This window comes from Peromyscus californicus, unplaced genomic scaffold (assembly GCF_007827085.1).
Source record: "Peromyscus californicus insignis strain IS unplaced genomic scaffold, ASM782708v3 Scaffold_10__1_contigs__length_136768540, whole genome shotgun sequence".
Taxonomy (NCBI): domain Eukaryota; kingdom Metazoa; phylum Chordata; class Mammalia; order Rodentia; family Cricetidae; genus Peromyscus; species Peromyscus californicus.
In genome coordinates, this window is record NW_026294391.1 from 67,191,660 (window position 1) to 67,211,641 (window position 19,982).

The following is a 19,982-nucleotide window of genomic DNA, read 5'->3' on the forward strand; positions in this document are numbered from 1 at the left end:
CAGGGCTCACATGGTAGAAAGAGAGACCCAACCTCCATAAATTATACTCTGACCTTCACATATGTGCATGGCATGTCCATCCACACCCAAAATAAATACATGTCGATTAAAAAGAAAGAAGCAAGTAGAACTTCAGAATGAAGTTTTCAAATAAACTTGAGGGAATAGTTCTTAATTGTCTGTATTGAATTTAGTATTAGTACTCATTATTTTGTGTGTATGGGTATTTTGCTTCTGTGTATGAATGTACACCACTTGTGTGTCTGGTGCCCACAGAGGCCAGAAGAGAACATGGAACTGGAGTTACAGATGGTTGTGAGCTACCATGTTTATGCTGGGAATTGAACCCTGGTCCTCTCTCAAAGAACAGCCAGCGTTCTTGACCACTGTGCCATTTCTCGAGCCCTTAACTTCATTTTTAAATTAGCACAACAGTATTAGATAGCATAATGTCTTTTTAAGTAGTGTGTTAAACTTGATTCTTTTCCTCCCTCATTTCTCCATTCCCCTTCCCTTCCCTGCTGCTGCCTTGTATTCGCCCCTCTCTGAGTCTTTCTGCTTCCCGCACTTCCTGCTTCCAGGGCACCTCTTTAACTTCTAAATTGTTAGAAATTTTCTAAAGTATTAAAATTTCCTTGTAGTTTCCATATTCATGATGTTTGATGTGAGTAAACATATGTTATAATCAGTGCAATATCACTAAATATAAAATAATTACTTCTGGTGACTTTCCCTTTTGGAGGAAAAGGGTGGCAATAGCTTATTTGCTACAAAATTATATACTTGAAAATTATCACTGTCATTTACCATCATACATTGTCATAATTAGAAGAAACTCTGGATGCTTTGTAGTGCAACCTCCTTTGAAAAGTGGGGAATTTGAGGCATAGTGTATACAAAAGGTCGGCTAGAACCCAATTTTTCTATTTCACAGCCTTGTGTTCCTTCAATGATAGCATTTTTACCTTTGCCTTTTAGACCTTCACAAGTGAACTGGCCTCGGGGCACTGGAAAGTACAAAATTCTATTAAGCTGCTAATGGCTGTCCTATATTTTGATGACTAATCTCAACTTGTCACAGCTCATTAGGGTACTAGAAATAGACTCACTAAGTTCCTGAGCCAAATATTTAAAAATGTTTTATACTTGCAATATTGCAAGCACAATTGAATTTTACAAATCTCAATTTGAAGGACCAGCTGGCTGTTTGTATGAGGCACTTGTTGCATAGCTATATTCTAGGGTGCCCGCAGCTACTGAGGCATGTTACCACAGGTGTCTAAAATATGATTTCTCTTTCTTTGAGCAAGGAGAAAGCACAATCACTTTTCTGAATTGTATTGATCAAAAGGCTAAATCTTGTGGTTGTAATTCTGTGAGGACAGATTATAATGTAGGCCAGCTTCAGTTTTCTCCAACAGTGAAACTATTCTAACCTGCCCACAGCATTTGCTGCTGCTATTAGATCTGACATTTTAAAATGTCATGGTGGATTTCCTGAGCAAAATTCTTTAGAAATGAAAGATACACTTGATTTTAGCCAAAAGGCGAAGAAGCGATCAAAAGTAAATGATAAACAATTAACTCACAGATTTCCTGGGCCCACATCTTTTCTGTTTGAATCTCCATATCAATCTAGCTATAGCTGTCATTGCTGCCAGAAAAAAAAATATGTATTCTACCTTTGTCCCTAAGGAGTTAATAGCCTACTTGGGGAGCAAATGGTCATGCCAGTGACACATGAAATAAAAAGCTCAGGATAAGAGTTAGGGAGAAAGAAGACTACCTGTATAGACTGGAGATAGATTACAGAGAACATGAAAGGTAAAAAATGGTTTCAAGCAGTGTGTGAGGAAAGAGGAAGCCAATTTATTTTCTTGAAGCAGGATGGTGATCTGATTGACAATAAAATTATCTTGACTTGACAGAGGCAATTACATTTGGCTGGAGTTAGATGAGACTATAGAGTCGTGGCCATGGGCTAGGAGAGACTAAGGATGACAGCAATGATGATGATGATGGTAACAGCTAATATATACTGAACCTTTTCTCTGTGTTAGTTCCTTTGTGATAGGTGACATTAGACATATGGACATTGACACATGAATTCACTTTCTCAGAACCACATCATGAATAAAAAGTAGAGCCATAATTTACATTCAAATTTGACTCTGAAATCTGCCCTCTTTGTACTACTTTACCAAATAGATGAGAAGGGCTTGGGCTAGGTTGGTGGTTCCTATAGTCATTTGTGTATACTTATATTATTAACACTCATTGACATAAGCTGTTGCATTATATATTGTCTCTCCTATTATTAGACTGAGACTCTGAGAATGCGGATCATAGCTTGCAACCCCAGTATAATTTCATTACAGTGTCTATGTGATAACGTTTGCCTCTTCCTTATCCTTCCTCGTTTTTCTCCTACCTCTTCCTCCTCCTTGTATGTTGATTAGCTTTATCCAAGCATGAGTTACAGTGCTGCTGGCCATGAGGTCAGTGTTAATGAATCAATAAAATATATTAAATAAAATGTCCTGAATTAGAAATGAATGTGAAACAAGGTTATATATTGATGAAAATAAAACCAGTGAATCATGGGAAGCTAACCCTGGATTTTCCCCAGGAGCAGTGGTTCTCAGCTACTTTATAGAACAGAGCAATCACAAATAACAAGAATCAATTGTTTTCATTATAAAAATGCTGGTAAGGGATGAGTTGTACCAGAATGAGAGAGTTATGTGCTGTTTATCTTTGCTGTTTATAATCTTTATGTTACAGAATGCTCTTCCTAAGGCTTGCTGTCTTTTGGGAGGAACTGGTTTTAATACTCATTGGCTTTTAAAAAATCCTTTATAATTTGCCCTTGACAAATCATTATTTTTGCAGTTACAGATAGTTTTAACTCAAGTTCTTTCATTCTTGTTAAAGCCAGAGCTCCTCTTCTTAATTTTAATGCTATTTAATTAATTGACAGTCTTACTTTATAATTTTATAGTATTCTTAAATTCCTCTGGTACTTAAAAATACTTTTGTTTGTTTGCTTTTATTTGTTTGTAAATCAGGAATTGACAGTGTTGTTTGTAGTGTTTCTGTTAAGGGTCAGATAATACTTTTGGCTCTGTGGAATATGTAAGGTCTCTAGTCACATATACTTCTTTGCTCTTCCTTTTACAAACCTTAAAGTATGCTTTACAGTCATTTTGTTTAGCTCAGAGCTCAGTCCAGAATTGGCCCAGCATTGTGGTTTGCCAAGCCTTGTTCTAGTGTTTCAGTGTGCTATGCCATCAGCCACTCCATTTCACTGTTTTAACTTGTGCTTAACAAGGATGAAGCATGCTAATCTGTTTTTGTTTTAGATTATAATTATCAACCAATTCATGTGAATTAATTTTAAAGTTTAGATGATATCACTGCATTGCATGAATTAATGTAACTACACTAAGAATAGTAGGAGAAAAGTGTCCATATATTACAATACTTCCCAAGTGTTTTTCTTTATATCTAGGGATTACAATCTTAGGAAAAAATAGTTTTTAAATACTTGAAGACTTGACCTATTTCACATAATCATCTTAGGGTTTTTGTAACAAAATTCCATAGGTTTGTAGGTAAGCATGCTTTATGGCATCAGTTTTAGTAATTTTGAATCTTTTAATGTAATTTTTAATGATCTGGGTGATCACGAATACCTTGTGCGTCTAGGAACAACAGCAGAATTAGCAAGAGACATGAATATGAAAATTCTTGTTATGTAGCCTGCCCTGATTTAGAACTTGTCTTCCTGCCTTGGCTTCCCTAGTGCTGAGATTATAACTGTTTGCCACTTAGAAGTAGTGGCATTGAACATTATGTGTGTGTGTGTGTGTGTGTGTGTGTGTGTGTGTGTGTGTGTGTGTGTGTGTGGTATGTGTATGAGTGTTTATTTGTATGTGAGTGCAGAAGTATGCGAATGTACTTGCTTGTATGTGTGTATGGATAGGCCAGAGGTTGATAGCAAGTGTCTTCTTGCTCACTTTCCATGTTTAATTCACTGAGGTAGGATCTCTTACTGAACCCAGAGTCCTGGAGCTCACCATTTTGGCTAATCTATTTAGGCAGCTTGTTCCAGGAGTTCTGACTCTGTCCTGAGTGCTGGGATTGTATGCTGACTCCCAGGCTCTTCCAGCCATTTAGAGTGCGTGACAGGGATCCATACTCCAGTCTTCATATTTGTATGGAAAGTGCTTTATCCATGGAGTCATTTTGTGGCCAGACATTAATTTTTTACTAAAAATGTTTTGTTATTTACAAAACCTATGCTAAAAACAAATCAAATGAATTATACTTGTTAATTTTCTTTCATATTAAAATAACTAATATTCTTTTTATTTTCTTTAAAATTGTACTTAATATATTAACTTAAAGTATATATTATTTGCTGCTGTGTTTTGAAGTAAAAACTAGTTTTGCAGCTTCCTTGGAGTGAGATTGTTTCTTTATTTAAAAATATTAATTAAGCAAAATTTAAATTATGTGTATGTGGAGGGGTGTGTGCCAGTGCAGGTGTTTAAGGAGGCCTAAGGCATTGGATCCCATGGAGCTGAGTTGCAGGAAGTTGGGAGCTGCTGTGTGGGTGCTGAGAACTGAACTCAGATCCTCTGCAAGAGCAATATGTGCTCTTGACTGCTGAGCCATCTTTCCAGCCTCGGTGTTTCTTTTAAGTTGTACAGCTTCATTTGAATTCACATACAGGGTATTAGACACCATGGCATTTTCAAACAACATGTGTTTCAGTAGATTTTCTTCTCCTTTCCTCTTTTCCACTACCCTGCCTTGATCCCCAATTCTGTCCTGTACCCAGTTTCTTTTCCTCTTATAAGTCACTTGTGCTTTTGCTCACCCTTGTCCTTCCATGGTGTCTGTTTTTACCCTTTCTTGTTCTCCTTTCTAGTTTTATAGACTTTAAACACATTTATAGTCATATGAAATTTGCAAAAAAGTGGATAGTTCCGGAAAGCATAATATTAACAAGGTAGCTCAAAATCTTCCATGTTTTTAAGTTATACTTTTATTTATTTATTTTGCATGTGCCAGGGTGTACATGTGTCACTGTGTTCACATGGAGGTTAGAGGACAACTTGTTTGTAGAAGTGGCTCTTTTCCTCTAATCTGGGTCCTGGAGATTGAATGCCAGTCGTCAGACTTGGTGGCAGGCACCCTTATTACCTGAGCCATCTCAGCCTTTCATTTTTGATTGCATGTGTGCCTGTGTGATATGTGTGTGTTGGTACAGTCATCCATGTGACATGGCATGATTGTGCCATGGTGTGATTGTGACCGTCAGAGGATGACAACTGTTGGGAGTCAATACTCTCTTTCACCTTTTCCAGGCAGGATTTCTCTTTTCTTTCTGAGGCATGGCATACTCCAAGTAAACTGGCCCAAGTGTTTCTGGGAGATTTTCCTGTCTCTACCTTCCATTCCCCTAGGCTGCATTTCAGGTGTGCATTGCTGCATCTGGCTTTTTATGTGAGTATCAGGAATTTAACTACTCAGGTCATCAGACTTGCAAGTGCTTTTACCTGCTGAACCATCTTATTGGCCTCTCGATTGCTCTTTGTGAGACATAGTTTCATGTTGCCCAGGCTGGCCTTAAACTTGTTATGTAGCCAAAGATCACCAATGAACTCTGGATTTTTCTTCTCTGCCTCTTGAGTGCTAGTATTACAAGCATGTGCTACCTACCAAGGTAGGTTTATGTAGTATGGGATAGATGATAGGACTTTGTCTGTGCTAGGCAAGTAATGTTATTACTCTAGGAGACTGTAGTAAAGATAAAAGCTCATATATGTTCATTTAAAATCAGACTTTGAAGAAGACAATAAGATTTTTGCACTACAATAGTTAGGGCAGCACAAGGGGTTTATATAAATGTATAAAGTAATTTGAAATAGTTGAATATTGAATATATTTCCCAAGATTCCCCCAATACTTATCAGGACTTAGAAACAGAGAATCTTTTCGCTTACAATGGTCATTTTGATGTCTTTTTCAGATGAGAAAGTTGACAACCATGCCTGCAGGTCTGATGTACGCATCTATAAATGTACATCGGGCCAAAGAAGAGGAACCCAAAAAGCAGCTAGTGAGACCAGAACAGGTAATTGGCCTACCAAAGCTTATGAATTTTGCATGATATAGAGATAATGGAAAAACTATGTAGGTGTTTTTGCTACATCTATCATAATAGATGTTATCTATTTTATAAGTATAAAGAAATAGTTATGAGATATCTAAAACACATACTGTATTTAGTAGAAACACAAAATTGTAACTTAAAAATAGTGATTTTTCTTAATGGCAAACCATTAAGAATGGGGTCTTCAGCCACAAAATCTTCGCCCTACAGTTTGTCCTGCCTGAAGAGTGTTCTGGGACCGGAGCCTAGCAGAATCCTCATCAAAGAGACCAGAGAGACTTCATCCAGCAACTGATGAGAGCAAATGCAGAGTCCCACAGCCAAACATTAGGCAGAGCTCAAGGTGTCCTGAGGAAGAGGTGGACGAAAGATTGGATTGGAGGAACCAGAGGGGTCAGGGACACCATGAGAACATGTCCACAGAATCCATTGATTGGGACCCATGGGGGCTGCAGAGATCAGGGAGCCTATAGGGGTCTGACCTAGGTCCTCTATGTATATGTTATGGCTGAGTAGCTTGGTGTTCTGTGGGATTCCTAACACTAGGAGCAGGGGCTCTCTCTGACTCTTTTGTCTACTTATGGGACACTAGAGGAATCACTTTCTCATCAAAACTTATACCTTTTTGAGATTTGTGATGGTTTGGGGGTTATCCTAGAAGTAGGGCATTCCTTCTCTTTCACCAGGATTGCCTGGCTTACTTTTTGGAGGCATCTTTTGCTTCCCATCCACCAAAAGTGAGCCATGCACCTGGAGCTGTAGTCAGCTTGGCCTCTTTTTATGAGTCCTTTTTCTCCATACTTGTTAGTTATCTTCTCACTGCCTGTCCTATTTTGCTTTCTCTATGGCTGTGATAAACACAATGACCAAAAGCAACTTGGGAAGGAAAGGGTTTGTTTTATCTTTAAAACTTACAGTCTATCATGAAGAAAAGTCAGGGCAGAAACCCAAAGCAGCAACTGAAGCAGAGGCCTTGCAGAAATGATACTGACCTGCTTCTCCAATTTGCTCAGCTTGCTTTCTTACACCATGGAGAATCATCTGCCCAGAGGTGGCTCCACCCACGATGGACTGGATCCTTCTATATCAATCATTACTCAAAGAGTGCCCACAGCCTTGCCTACAGTCCATTCTGATGAAGGCACATGCTTAACTGAGGTTCTCTCCTTTCAGATGACTCTAGCATATGTCAAGTTGAGAGAAAACTAACTTGCCTGTGACTTTGAGAATTTCTGATGCTCTTCTTTCCTTTATTTCTTTAGAATTTTAATCTGCCTTTTCTTATTCTGATTCCTCTCCTTCACCAGGTTACAGGGCAGCATTTTCCAGTCTGCCACCTTATCCTGAAAGGACTAATATTTTTGAATAGCAAAACTAGTGGGTTTTTTTTTTTGCTATGTTATAGAACATACAGAATTCCCAAGTACATTTTAATTGGAATTCATTAATTTGCTTATTAAACAAGGCTGGTTGCTAGCTATATGCTAGGAAATATTTTTAAAAATCAGAATCTAATTTTGAGGAACTTAAAATGTCAAAAGGATGAAAATGTGATGTACACACAGAATGTTAATCTATCTTTATTGTGTAATTTGGACAATACCTCTGTTTAAATCTACTTGTCAATACAGTCTAAACCAAGTCAGAATACTTTGAATAAGGTGTTCTGATCATTTTAAGTTTTTGTTAAGTTTCTAGCTGTACAAAAAACTTTGATTCAACTTTTCTTGTTAAACATCTTTTAAAAAAGGATCAATATGGTCTTGCTTTATTGAGTGCCATTTAGTGAATGTAATTAAATCCTCCTTTAATAGAAAACTTTGCAGGGCTATGAGACAACCGTCTTTTAACCAAGAAATTTATAGATCACTAGAATGAATGGTCAAGCCATAATTATCCCTGGAAATTTCTTTTCTAAATTCATGAATTTGACTTATTTTATTGTTATTTGACGGTGTTGGATCATCCCTAGAACAGGAGTTAAAGGTGATTATGAGCTGCCATGTGGGTGCTGGGAATTGAACTCAGGTTCTCTGGAAGAGCAGCCCATGGTCTTAACTGCTGAGCCATCTCTCCAGCTCCACCATTTCCTTAAAAAACAAAAACCAAAACCCAAAACTTTATGATGGACAAACATATAAATTAACTTTACCACATATACGTTTCTTTTTTTTTTTTGGTGGGGGGCTCTCTATAATAAACCTGATATCTATATTTATAATTGTATCTAACTAATCTAGAGCTACATCACCTTTCATATAAATTATAAATTTCTGGCACTCCTAAATACACATAGGTATGTGACAAACTTAAATTCAAGCCTTAGTTTGAAAGGAGAAAGAGAAGCTCCTTAATCCTAGTATAGCTAGCAAAGAGCTAATTAATTATAAAACAAGAATAATGTTATAAGGCATATATACATTGTACAAGGCAAAAATCTAGCTAGTCAACATATGCACCATATCACATAGGTATCTTTTACATCTACTATCTCATCATACTATCCCATGTTTGTTTTTGGTAGATTAGATCCAAAGCCATTAGTCACCTAGTTCCTTTTCTGTTATTCTGGAAACTTGAGTCTCCTCAATTATATCCTCACCAACCTCCATGGAAAAGTGCTACACCCTGAGTATGAAATCATTCTTTTCTTTAAGCAAATAAATCCTTACTTGTTTATTTTCATAAATTTTTATATTTATATTTGTTTTTATTAAATATTGGTTAGAGTGTATTTGACATTTGAAAGGTATAAATAATAATATAAAACCATAATGGATAACCATGTGCCTGCTACTCAGTTTAGAGGAAAGGCAAAATCTCCTGTATTCTCATCCCTTTATTGACATATGCCATGATTCCACTGAGTTTGTTTCATTCCCTTTTTATTTTATTTATTTTTCTTAAATTTGGTTTAATGTAAATGTGGGTGTTTTGCCTGCATCCTTGCCTGTGTACCACATGTGTGCCTTGTTCCCACAGACGCCAGAGAGGGTGGCTGTCGGATCCTCCCTGCAGCAGAAGTTAAATGTGCTTGTGAGCTGCCATGTCAGTGCTGGGAATTGAATGTGGGTCCTTTGGAAGAGCAACCAGTGCTCTTAACTGCTGAGGCTTTTCTTTAACTCCATTATTTCCTTAAAAAAACAAAACCAAAGCCAAAACACTTCATGGTACCTTATCTGTTTTGGTAAGCAATTTGGGTGTTTATACACATTTGAATTTTATATTTGTGGAACATACTTGCATGTAATTTTCTGCATCTTAGCGTTTTGGTTTAGTAGCAGTTTCTTGAAATTCATCCTTATTTTTGTATGTGGCTGTAACTGATTTTTATTTTTTGTTTTAATTGCAGCAGGATCTTACTATGTAGCTCCAGCTGGCCTGGAACTAGCAGTGTTGTTTAGGTTGGCCTCAGACCTGTGAAGATCTGTCTGCCTCTGCCTCCTGAGTAGTGGGATTAAAGGCATGCACCATCATGCCCCGCAATGTGATTATAGTGATTATAATTTTTATATTTTGCCCTAATTTATTTATTTATTTATTTTTTTTTTTTTTTTTTTTAGCTTTCTTTTTTTTTTTTTTTTTTTAATTTATTTTAATTTATTTTGCAATACAATTCAGTTCTACATATTGGTCACGGATTCCCTTGTTCTCCCCCCTCCCGTCCCCCTCACCTTCCCCCCAACGCCCCCCCCCATTTGTGTTGTTTCTTTTTTTTTTTTTTTTTTTTTTCCCCTTTTCTATTTTAATAAAAAGGAAAAAAAAGAAAAAGGTTATAACTAACAAAAGAAAAACTATATACAAAAGTACAATGACTATATACAATATATACAAGTAATAAATGTCTAAACAATGTCTAGTCCATTTGTATTTGACAAATTCAGAGAAAATAATTTCATTATCTATCCTATTTTGTTAAGTCCAAAATGTATCTAATTCACTTTCTATCCTAATTAATCTTCAACTATAACTAACTAACCTTCAACTATAACTAACTAATCTTCAACTCCCTCAGAGACCCAAGAAGGAAATAATATTAGCTAACAAAAATAAAAACAGAAAGTGCATGCAAGCAACTTCCAAAAAATTTGTGAGTTGACAGAAACAGCCAGCTGCCTGGACAGTCACCTGAGGTTTCTCCACAGTGTTGGGGCATCATCTTCAGCCTATAGGCTTAGCATATCTGACAGACTCATTTGTGAAGTAGGATGTACACAAGGTCGACAGTTCAACCTCACATTGGGTGAGAGCAGTCCATGTACCAGAAACACCTGAATTCCACTAGTGTCATGTCATGATTCAGGATTTTAAATTCTGGAAATTGTTGTTGATTTTTTAATTCAGCTGTCCATTCTTCTTGAATGGATGAGACAGTTGATTGGCTTGATCTGTTTGGGAGGCACCCAGGCAGTGGGACCAGATCTTGTGCTCATTGCATGAGTTGGCTGTTTGAAACCTGGGGCCTATGCAGGATTGTTTGGCTCGGCCTGGGAGGAGGGGACTAGACCTACCTGGACTGAGTCTACCAGGTTGACCTCAGTCTGTGGGGAAGGCTTTGCCCTGGAGGAGATGGGAATGGGGGGGGGGTGTTGAGGGGAAGGTGAGGGGGACGGGAGGGGGGAGAACAAGGGAATCCGTGGCTGATATGTAGAACTGAATTGTATTGCAAAATAAATTAATAAAAAAAAAAAAAAAAAAAATGCCCTAATTTATAATAGTCTGTGGTATGGATTATAATCCAGTTTAACTTTCTACTTTTCCTTTGATGAATATTTGAGTTGTTTCCAGATTTTTACAGTTAAAATTTTGCTAGGATTAAGGGCTGGTGAGATGGCTCAGAAGGTAAAGATCTGTACTGACTAGTCTTATGTCAACTTGATACAAGCTAGAGTTATCTGAAAGGAGTGAACTTCAACTGAGATCCAGCTGTAAGGCATTTTCTCAATTAGTGATTAATATGGGAGGGCTGAGTCCATTGTGGGTGGTGCTATCCCTGGGCTAGTGGTCCTGGGTCCTATAAAAAAGCAGGCTGAGCAAGCCATGAGGGGCAAGCCAATAAGCAGCACTCCTCCATGGCCTCTGCATCAGCTCCTGCCTCCACGTTCCTCCACTTGTGAGTCTCTGTCCTAACTTCTTTCAGTGATGGACTATTGCATGGAAGTGTAAGCCAAATATACCCTTTTCTCCCCAACTTGCTTTTGGTCTTGGTGTTTTCATCATAGCAATAGAAGTGCTAACTAAGATAAGGTCCTTACCATCAAGCCTAATGACCTATTTTCAATCCCTGGAATCCAACTCCCATATACCTCCACATGCACACCATAGCATATGTGTGCATAATCATGCATGCATACACACAATTAAATATAATTTAATTAAAAGATGCTAGGATTAAAACTAACGTGTCTCTTGGGTATGGTGATCAACATCTGTAATCCCAGTACTCAGGAAGCAGAGGTTGGAAAATCGTGAGCTTGAGGCCATCTTAGTACCTTGAGCTACGTAGTGAAGCCCCATCATAGAAACAAAATAACAAACAAAACAACCCCCGGGTCATACTATATGTGACATCACTTGCTTCTGCTTTTCTAAATAGTTTTTATGTTCTGTTTATCATATCCTATTGGTAGTTTAGATTCTATAGACAATTTTAGCCGTTTTTTAGGAGGAAGGTTGATGATAATTCCTGTTTTGACACAATGCAGGAAAAGGCAACCCAGCTATTTGTTTTTGACATGAACTTTATTCTATCCCCAGCTCCCCATATATACTGCACCACCTCTTCATTCTAAATATGTTGAAGAACAGCCTGGTTATTTACAAATGGGCTTTGCATCCATCCGTACTACAACTGTTCGTTATATTGGCTGGTGCAAGGTAAGTCTATTTTGATAGTAGATAAATATCAATGTTTTTGATTAATTGTTTCAGGTATATATAGATGCATTTTTAAAAAGAGAAGAAACCACCTTGAAACTTAGTGGATTAAAATACTAAACATTGTATAATGGCTCAGTATTTTGAAAATTAGTAATATGATGAGAGTTCAGACAGCTGACTCTTCTATTCATATGATATTGCCTGAGGCCACTCAGTGGCATTCATCGGGCAAATGGGCTGAGCTAGAGAGGCCAAAATAGCTTAATTTGTATCTTTAACACCCTGTCAAGAGTGGCTGGCAGACTAGACTCAGCTGACATTGTTGACTGAGATGGAAGCTGATAGCACACTGATGTTTTATTACCATCACCATATAAATTTAGTTGTGTGTTGTTAACATCTCTACTGTGAGGATCTTAGTAATAGTGGTACCAGTGTTTTTCTAATTCTAGAGTAATCATCACAGCTTTTACTTCACCAACAAATGTAGCCTGGTTGTAAACCTGTGTGGGTTTTTAACATTTATTTCATTATTTTTTGATAATTTCATACATGAGCACCATATTTATATCAGTACATGAGTATTGTATTTACATCATTTCCACCCCAGCCTCTCCCTCCTCTAACTCCCCCTGTGTACACACACACACACACACACACACACACACACACACACACACACACACACACATATACTGTGAGTCTATATAGTGTTGCTCATTTGTATATGTATTTAGGACTGACCACTTGGCATCAGATAGCCAATCAGGGTGCTTGTTTCCAGAGAACACTGGTTTAAGAGAAAAGGCCATTCATTAATTAATTGCCTATGGCTCTTAATCTGTGACTGGGGCCCTGTGAGATTTCCTATATCTTAGTTGGAATGTCAACTGATAGTATCATTGTGAAGGTCTTGTTTAGGCTACCATGTTGTTAAGATTTCTAGATGCAGATTCCCTGTCATATATAGTTCTAATATATTCCTTTTAAAAAGAAAATTTTGAGGCTGGTGAGATGGCTCAGTGGATAAAGACACTTGGAATGCAAGCCTGGTGATCTGAGTTTGATCCCCAGAACCCATGAAAGGAAGAAAGAGAGAAACAACTTCACACAGTTGTTCTCTGCCTGACTTCCACACACTGTGTGCATATATACACAGATACACACACACACACTAATCATCATCATCAAGAAATTCAATGAACTTATAAAAAATAGCATCCTTTGGTGAAATATCTAATCAGTGAACTCTGATCAATCTGGATGGCATTTCAAACATGATATGGGGTTATTTTTGAAAGTTTGTGCTTGTCATACAATTCCAGGGTACTGCTTGTGCTAGTCATCCTTAATAATGTGATCTCTGTGGGAAATATCTTTACTAATTGTGGTCTGAGTCATGCCCCTCAGGCTATATGCCAAGAACTAGATGATTCAGACTTAGGTCTCTTGAGATCTAATTTTCTATAGTGTACTCAGATGTGTCTTCAGTGAGGTAATTGTTCCTGAGAGATCTTTAAATTGCTATTGTAACTATCACCCAATTTAAGACTGAAAGAACATTTTATTCTGTTAATATGCTGAAGCAAATAGGTTGATGAAGGGCACTTTCAAATGCATTTCATCTTCAATGTAAACAACTTTTCCTCTCTAATTTTCTCCTAAATACGCAATCTATTCCTCAAAAAAAAGTCTGATTTAAATTACTTCTTTGTGAAAAGTAGCATTTGTAGTGCAAATTCAAGTGCATGCTCCTAGCCTACACTTTAGTGTCTTGAAATTTAGGTAACAGTGCCCCCCAGTGGTAAAAATGAATTCTTAAACACAGCTAAAGAAAATTTCCCCAAAGACTGGTTTTCTTCCTTGATGGTTAAATAGTTCAAAACAGATCAGTAAGTATTTTAATGCTGCAGTTGATGTTTTCTGAGTCACTCAAGAGAAATGTCTATGTTTTATGCTAGTTTGTATATCTCTAAACCAGGGTGAGCATCTATGTTCATTCTTAAACTGAGACAAAATTAGTAGACCAAGACATCTCATTTCCCTCAGTTGTTTCTAATACAATAGTTTCTTTTCTTCTCCACTGAGAATATCTATTATTCTTGTTTCCATGTCATGGTTTCATACATAAAGAGGCCATATGTTTGGATTGTGCTTTCTTGTTTGTACAAGAGAATCCAGCATGGAATATAGCAAGATTCTGAGTAAATCACTCATATTTCCCCTAGTGTAAGTGAGACAACATCTACTATTCAATGAATATAAGAGTATCTTGGCATTCAAGTAAGTTAGAAACAGATAAACAGAAAAACATTGCTTTATCGCATTAATCCCTTTGGTGGGTTAGTATAATCTTGATTTATGGAGAATATATAGTTGTGTTTAAAAATAAATGCCTCATTTGTTTTTCCTCATTCTAATTGCACACTAAGATAAAGGGAAGAGATAAAGTGCTTTTCATTAGGCCTTTCCTGCTTTTGTTTTTTTTCTCTACAAATCATTATGCTGTTGCTATTGAATCCTTATTAGTCAGACAGTTTGTGTGTGTGCTGTGATATACCCCCCTTCATGATTTATTTAAGAGCCATTCATTTTTTCCAGGCCATTATATAGTAAGATGATAAGTCATTATAAAATTTTCAGTATCTTTTCTGTGAAGTCACTGATTATTTTAAAGGTATTACTTTACCCACTGTTATGAAGAAACTAATACACCAGAATTGATATGTTAAATAAAATAGAAAGTAATAGATAAAAATATGATAGAGTAAGCAAGTATACTCATAGTGAATAAACAGAAAATCTGGATTTAGATTTGAGTGTAATACTAAATCAACAGCTAAATGTAATCTCAGAATTGTGGGCTATTGTGTCAATCAACCACTTCAAAAATCCACATCTCTTTTGTTTTCCTTTTCTTTTTTTGGCTTAGGGTGTTTATATCTTTATGAAGAATGGGATAATGGATACAGTACAATTTGGAAAAGGTAGGTGAGTAAACCATCTATAAGTAGAAATGTATTATGGTTTTAAGTTGTATTCTTTAAAAATTTAAGAATATAAACAGAGTATATTATCCATTACTATGATTACACTGATGTAGAAGATAAATTCTGTACTTTATCTGTAACAATAACACAGCAATAGTATGTACTATTTATTTTACAATTTATTGCATGCTGAGGCCTCGTCACATTGCTGAGTGTTGCTATTATAACTATTGAGTTTTCTCTTACAGATTAGAAAATGAGGGTTAGAAAGTTTAACTAGGTTCCCAAAGTTACTAGGAGGCAATACCCAGATTCAAACTCAGGTCATCTTTAGCTAAAGTCCACATTGTATATTTATAAAACATAAGGTAGCCGGGCGGTGGTGGCGCATGCCTTTAATCCCAGCACTTGGGAGGCAGAGCCAGGCGGATCTTTGTGAGTTCGAGGCCAGCCTGGGCTACCAAGTGAGTTCCAGGAAAGGCACAAAGCTACACAGAGAAACCCTGTCTCGAAAAACCAAAAAAAAAAAAAAAAAACATAAGGTAAAAATATATCCCCCCTTTTGCTAATTAGTTTAAATAAATGTTATTATCTGTTAAAATACATTATGCTTTTTTTTATCAGTTGTTGGGAAATTACATAGCAATCACTCATCTTGAACTGTTTCAGCTAATGTTGGAAAGTAATTGTATTTGATGCTTTAGCTTCTTAATGGTATTTGGCAGCAGACTTAGCTCCCCAATATTCCTTGCTTAGAGCAGTTGGCAAAAATAAACATATGGAAAACACAAAGAAAAATCAGCTAAAATTTTAGGTATGTACAATAAGCTTAATGAACTTTATTTGAAATATTATTACTTAATATGAATTAAGGATTAACATTTCTTATCAATAGTTTTTGAGACAAGGTCTTACTGTGTAGCCTAGGTGAACCTGGAACTCATTATCTTCCTGTCTTATCATCTCAAGTGCTGGGTTAATACATGCAACAATATACCCAGCTATCTTTCATTAATCTTGAGGAACATAATTATGTATGTGATTATCGTCAAATAACTATGATAGAAGAGTGTATTTTTAGATCTGGAAACAATTTGAATGTATAAAACACCAAGGCATATATACTTTGGATTATGCTTTATGTATTTTTTGTCTATTTTCACTTTTCATCTTGATCTTTGGTTTTAACCAGTGGCTAATGTGAGGTTATTGGAAATCGTGACAAGAGGTGTCTAATTGCAAAACTCCTTTATAAGATAGCATTAAATCTTGCTGGATCCTACCAGTGTTGAAGCATGTTCATTGGAGGGATATAAAACATATACAATCATGTGGTTGATATATTATGCACCCCAATAAACTTATCTGAAAAAAGATAGAAATAATAGAATAAAAGAGTAGATTATACTAGATTTTAATAATAGAAAAAAAGGTAGAATCTACTCTGAAAAAAAGGAGATATAGAAATGATAGAATAAAGGGTAGAATATTGAATCTTCTCTGAAAAGTAAAAAGAGACAATATGGATATGATAAGATAAAAGGTAGATTATTGAATCTACTTTAAAAAAGGAACTACTTGTTTTAAATAGGATAAGTAATGAAATTTTTTGTCTGAATTTGTCAAATGTTAATGTACTGGACATTGTTAATGTATATAATGGAGTTTTTTGTCTGAATCTGTCAAATGTTAGTGGACTAGACATTGTTAATATAATTCTTGACTGTATATATTGTATACACTCATTGTATATACTTTTTCTTATTAGTTATAACTTTTTTTATTTTAAACAAAAAAAAGGGAAATGTGGTTGATATATTATGCACCCCAATAAACTTATCTGGGGTCAGAGAACAAAACAGCCACTATATTAAACATAGAAGTTAGACAGTGGTAGTGCATGCCTTTAATCCTAGCATTCCAGAGGCAGAGATCCATCCAGATCTCTGTGAGTTCAAGGCCACACTGGAAACAGCCAGGCATGGTGACACATGCCTTTAATCCCAGGAAGTGATGGCAGGAAGCAGAAAGGTACATAAGGTGTGAAAACCAGGAACTAGAGGCTCTTTTAAGTTTTTAGGCTTTTAAGCTTTTAGCTTTTTAGCAGCAGTTCAGCTGAGATCAATTCGGATGAGGACTCAGAGGCTTCCAGTTTGAGGAAACAGGATCAGCTGAGAAGTTGGTGAGGTGAGGTTAGCTGTGGCTTGTTCTGTTTCTCTGATCTTTCAGTGTTCACCCCAATACCTGGCTCCGGATTTGTTTTTATTAATAAGACATTTTATGATTCATGTTACATCATCAGGAATTTATTTTATGGTACTTCTTATTTAAGCTGTACCTTCTAGAGTCATAGTTCATTTAATAATAATCCATGTCATAAAGAAAGCAAGTATTAGAAGACCTATGGAAGGTAAATTTGATTTTGTAGTTACTATTATAATAAATGATTTGTTTCTGTCCATATCAATTTTTTATATAACTTATTTAAAGAGTATTTCAACTACTCACTAACATTATATTGCCTACCCCTGACATATGAATCTCCAGCTGTTCTGTACTATCCTTACATAGAATGTCCAATTGTAGTCAGTCATTCTTACCCATTGTTAACTGGTCTCTTCAGATGCATATGTCTATCTGAAGAATCCTCCTCAAGATTTTCTTCCCAAAATGGGAGTGATTACAGCTTCAGGGCTGATGGGTTTGGTTTCAGCAAGAAAAGGTATGTTTATACAATATATTTTCTCTTTCAATGCTATTATATTTTTTTCTGAATTTTACCTTCATGACATTTATTGGATAATGTCAGATTAGGTTAGTATAAGATGTTTAGGTTCTTTACTGTACCATATTTATGTCTATAAAGGTTAAGCTTACCACACTAACTGTAATGAAGAATGGAGAACAACTGAAATTCTTCCCTTCTGCTGGTAAAAATGCAAAGTGATAGAGGAATTCTACAAAATTGTCCCATGCTTTCTCATAAAGTTAAACATACACTTATCAAGCAACATAGGAATCACATTTCCAAGTATTTACTTACCTTAGATGTGCTGGCTAGTCTTGTGTCAGCTTGACACAAGCTAGAGTTATCTGCAAGGAGGGAACCTCAACTGAGAAAATGCTTCCATAACATCCAGCTGTAAGGTATGTTCTCAATTAGTGATTAATGGGGGAGGGCCCAGCCCATGGTGGGTGGTGCCACCCCTAGGCTGGTGGTCCTCGGTTCAATAAGAAAGCAGGCTGAGCAAGCCATGGGAAGCAAGCCTATAAGCAGTACTCCTCCATGGCCTATGCATCAGCTCCTGCCTCCAGCTTCCTGCCCTGTTTAAGTTCCTGTCTTGATTTCCTTCAATGATGTACAGCAATGTTAAAGTGTAAGCCAATAAACTTATCTGAAAAAAAAAGATAGAAATAATAGAATAAAAGGGTAGATTATTGAATCTACTCTGGAAAAAAAAGATATAGAAATGATAGAATAAAGGGTAGATTTTCTTTTTCTCCCCAACTTGCTTTTGGTCATGGTGTTTTGTTGCAGCAATAGAAACCCTAACTAAGACATTAAGAGAAATGAAACACCCCTACATGAATGCTTATAGCAATTGTTAATAATCATGAAAAAGCTGGAAACAAGGTAAATAGTCTTCAAACAGGTAAATGGATAAAGGAATCTGTGGCACATCCCTACAAAGGAAAACTATTCAGCATCATAATAATTTGAGCTATTGGTGCACATAACATTGATTGTGAATTTGAAAGTAGGCAGTGTATATATGATTCTGTTTATATGACATTCTCAAAAAGACAAAATTAGAATGACAAAAAGTAGATTGTTAGTTGCCTAGGGTTAAGAATGTAGGAAAGGATAATATGAAGTATTTTTAGTTATGTGACTATATATTAAAATGTACAAATATATGACTTTTTAAGCACAATGTTAAAAAATATATAGCTGTTCCAATTAAAATTGTACTTTGCTTTTTTGTTGTCTAATTATAATTTTGGTTTTTTTAATCTGAAGAAATTTATACTACCAAAAAAATTCCTGAGAATTGTATGTTAATATAAAAATATACACTATCCACTCAAAACTGCTTTTCTTAATCATACTACTCATACTGGAAGCTATGTGAAGGATTTGAGGAAGATATGCTTTATCTCAGATAAAATCTGGTTTACTTTTGGTTTTATCCTGACCAAAGTAGTTGAAAATATTAGCCAGATGGGAATGAAGTCTGTAAAAGTGAGTAACTCAGTCTACCGCTCTTATTCACTATTCATTATGAGACGATATATCTGCTTTCTTTATACCTCTTTGTACAATGTATCTGTACCTACTTTGCTTTTCCATCTGAATATAGCTCTCATGTGAATGGTCTGATAACATTACAATCAGGCTCATGACTAGTTGCAAAGACTCAATAAGGCTCAGTATGTAGTCATGGTCATGGATAAGAATTATTGCAATCAGAGGTATAAAATGAAATTAAAAGGAGGGTGACATAGTTTAGAAAAGAATTGGTTGTAAATTCCTAGAAGTCTTTTCCCAGGGACTAATACAACATATACTTAATTTCTCTAGTAACAACTTGAGATGATATGAACAAAGCCAACAAATGTTGAGTGACAGTGGTGGGCAAAAGAGTGGCCAAGGTTTGTGTGAGGTCTAGTCACGTTAATAGTATCTATCTAACAAAATTCCAGGCTTCTAAGAGGAAAAGTTCTCAGATGCTAGTGGAAGCTCCTAAGGCAGCAGTCTTGAGTTTACTGTGTTAACTCTTTCTATGCATGCTATTTAACAACCCTGTTTTATATGCACATCATCAAGTTTTAGCTGTTTTCCATCAAATTATTATTTCTTTATATTGAGTGCTTTTGAGCTCTTTTATATTCCTAAAATATATAATAGGTTATTATAAGCTATAGTA

At 36.1% G+C, this 19,982-nt stretch overlaps 1 protein-coding gene across 1 annotated transcript in view; it reads left to right on the forward strand.

Annotated features, from left to right (window-relative positions):
• Apool (apolipoprotein O like) overlaps window positions 1–19,982 on the forward strand; it is a 65,628-nt gene that overhangs the window by 13,753 nt on the left and 31,893 nt on the right. Inside the window, exons 2-5 of the mRNA XM_052734918.1 lie at window positions 6,041–6,145; window positions 11,942–12,061; window positions 14,997–15,051; window positions 17,678–17,776. Coding sequence (XP_052590878.1) covers window positions 6,041–6,145; window positions 11,942–12,061; window positions 14,997–15,051; window positions 17,678–17,776 — 379 coding nt within the window. The remainder of the gene's footprint in view (window positions 1–6,040; window positions 6,146–11,941; window positions 12,062–14,996; window positions 15,052–17,677; window positions 17,777–19,982) is intronic.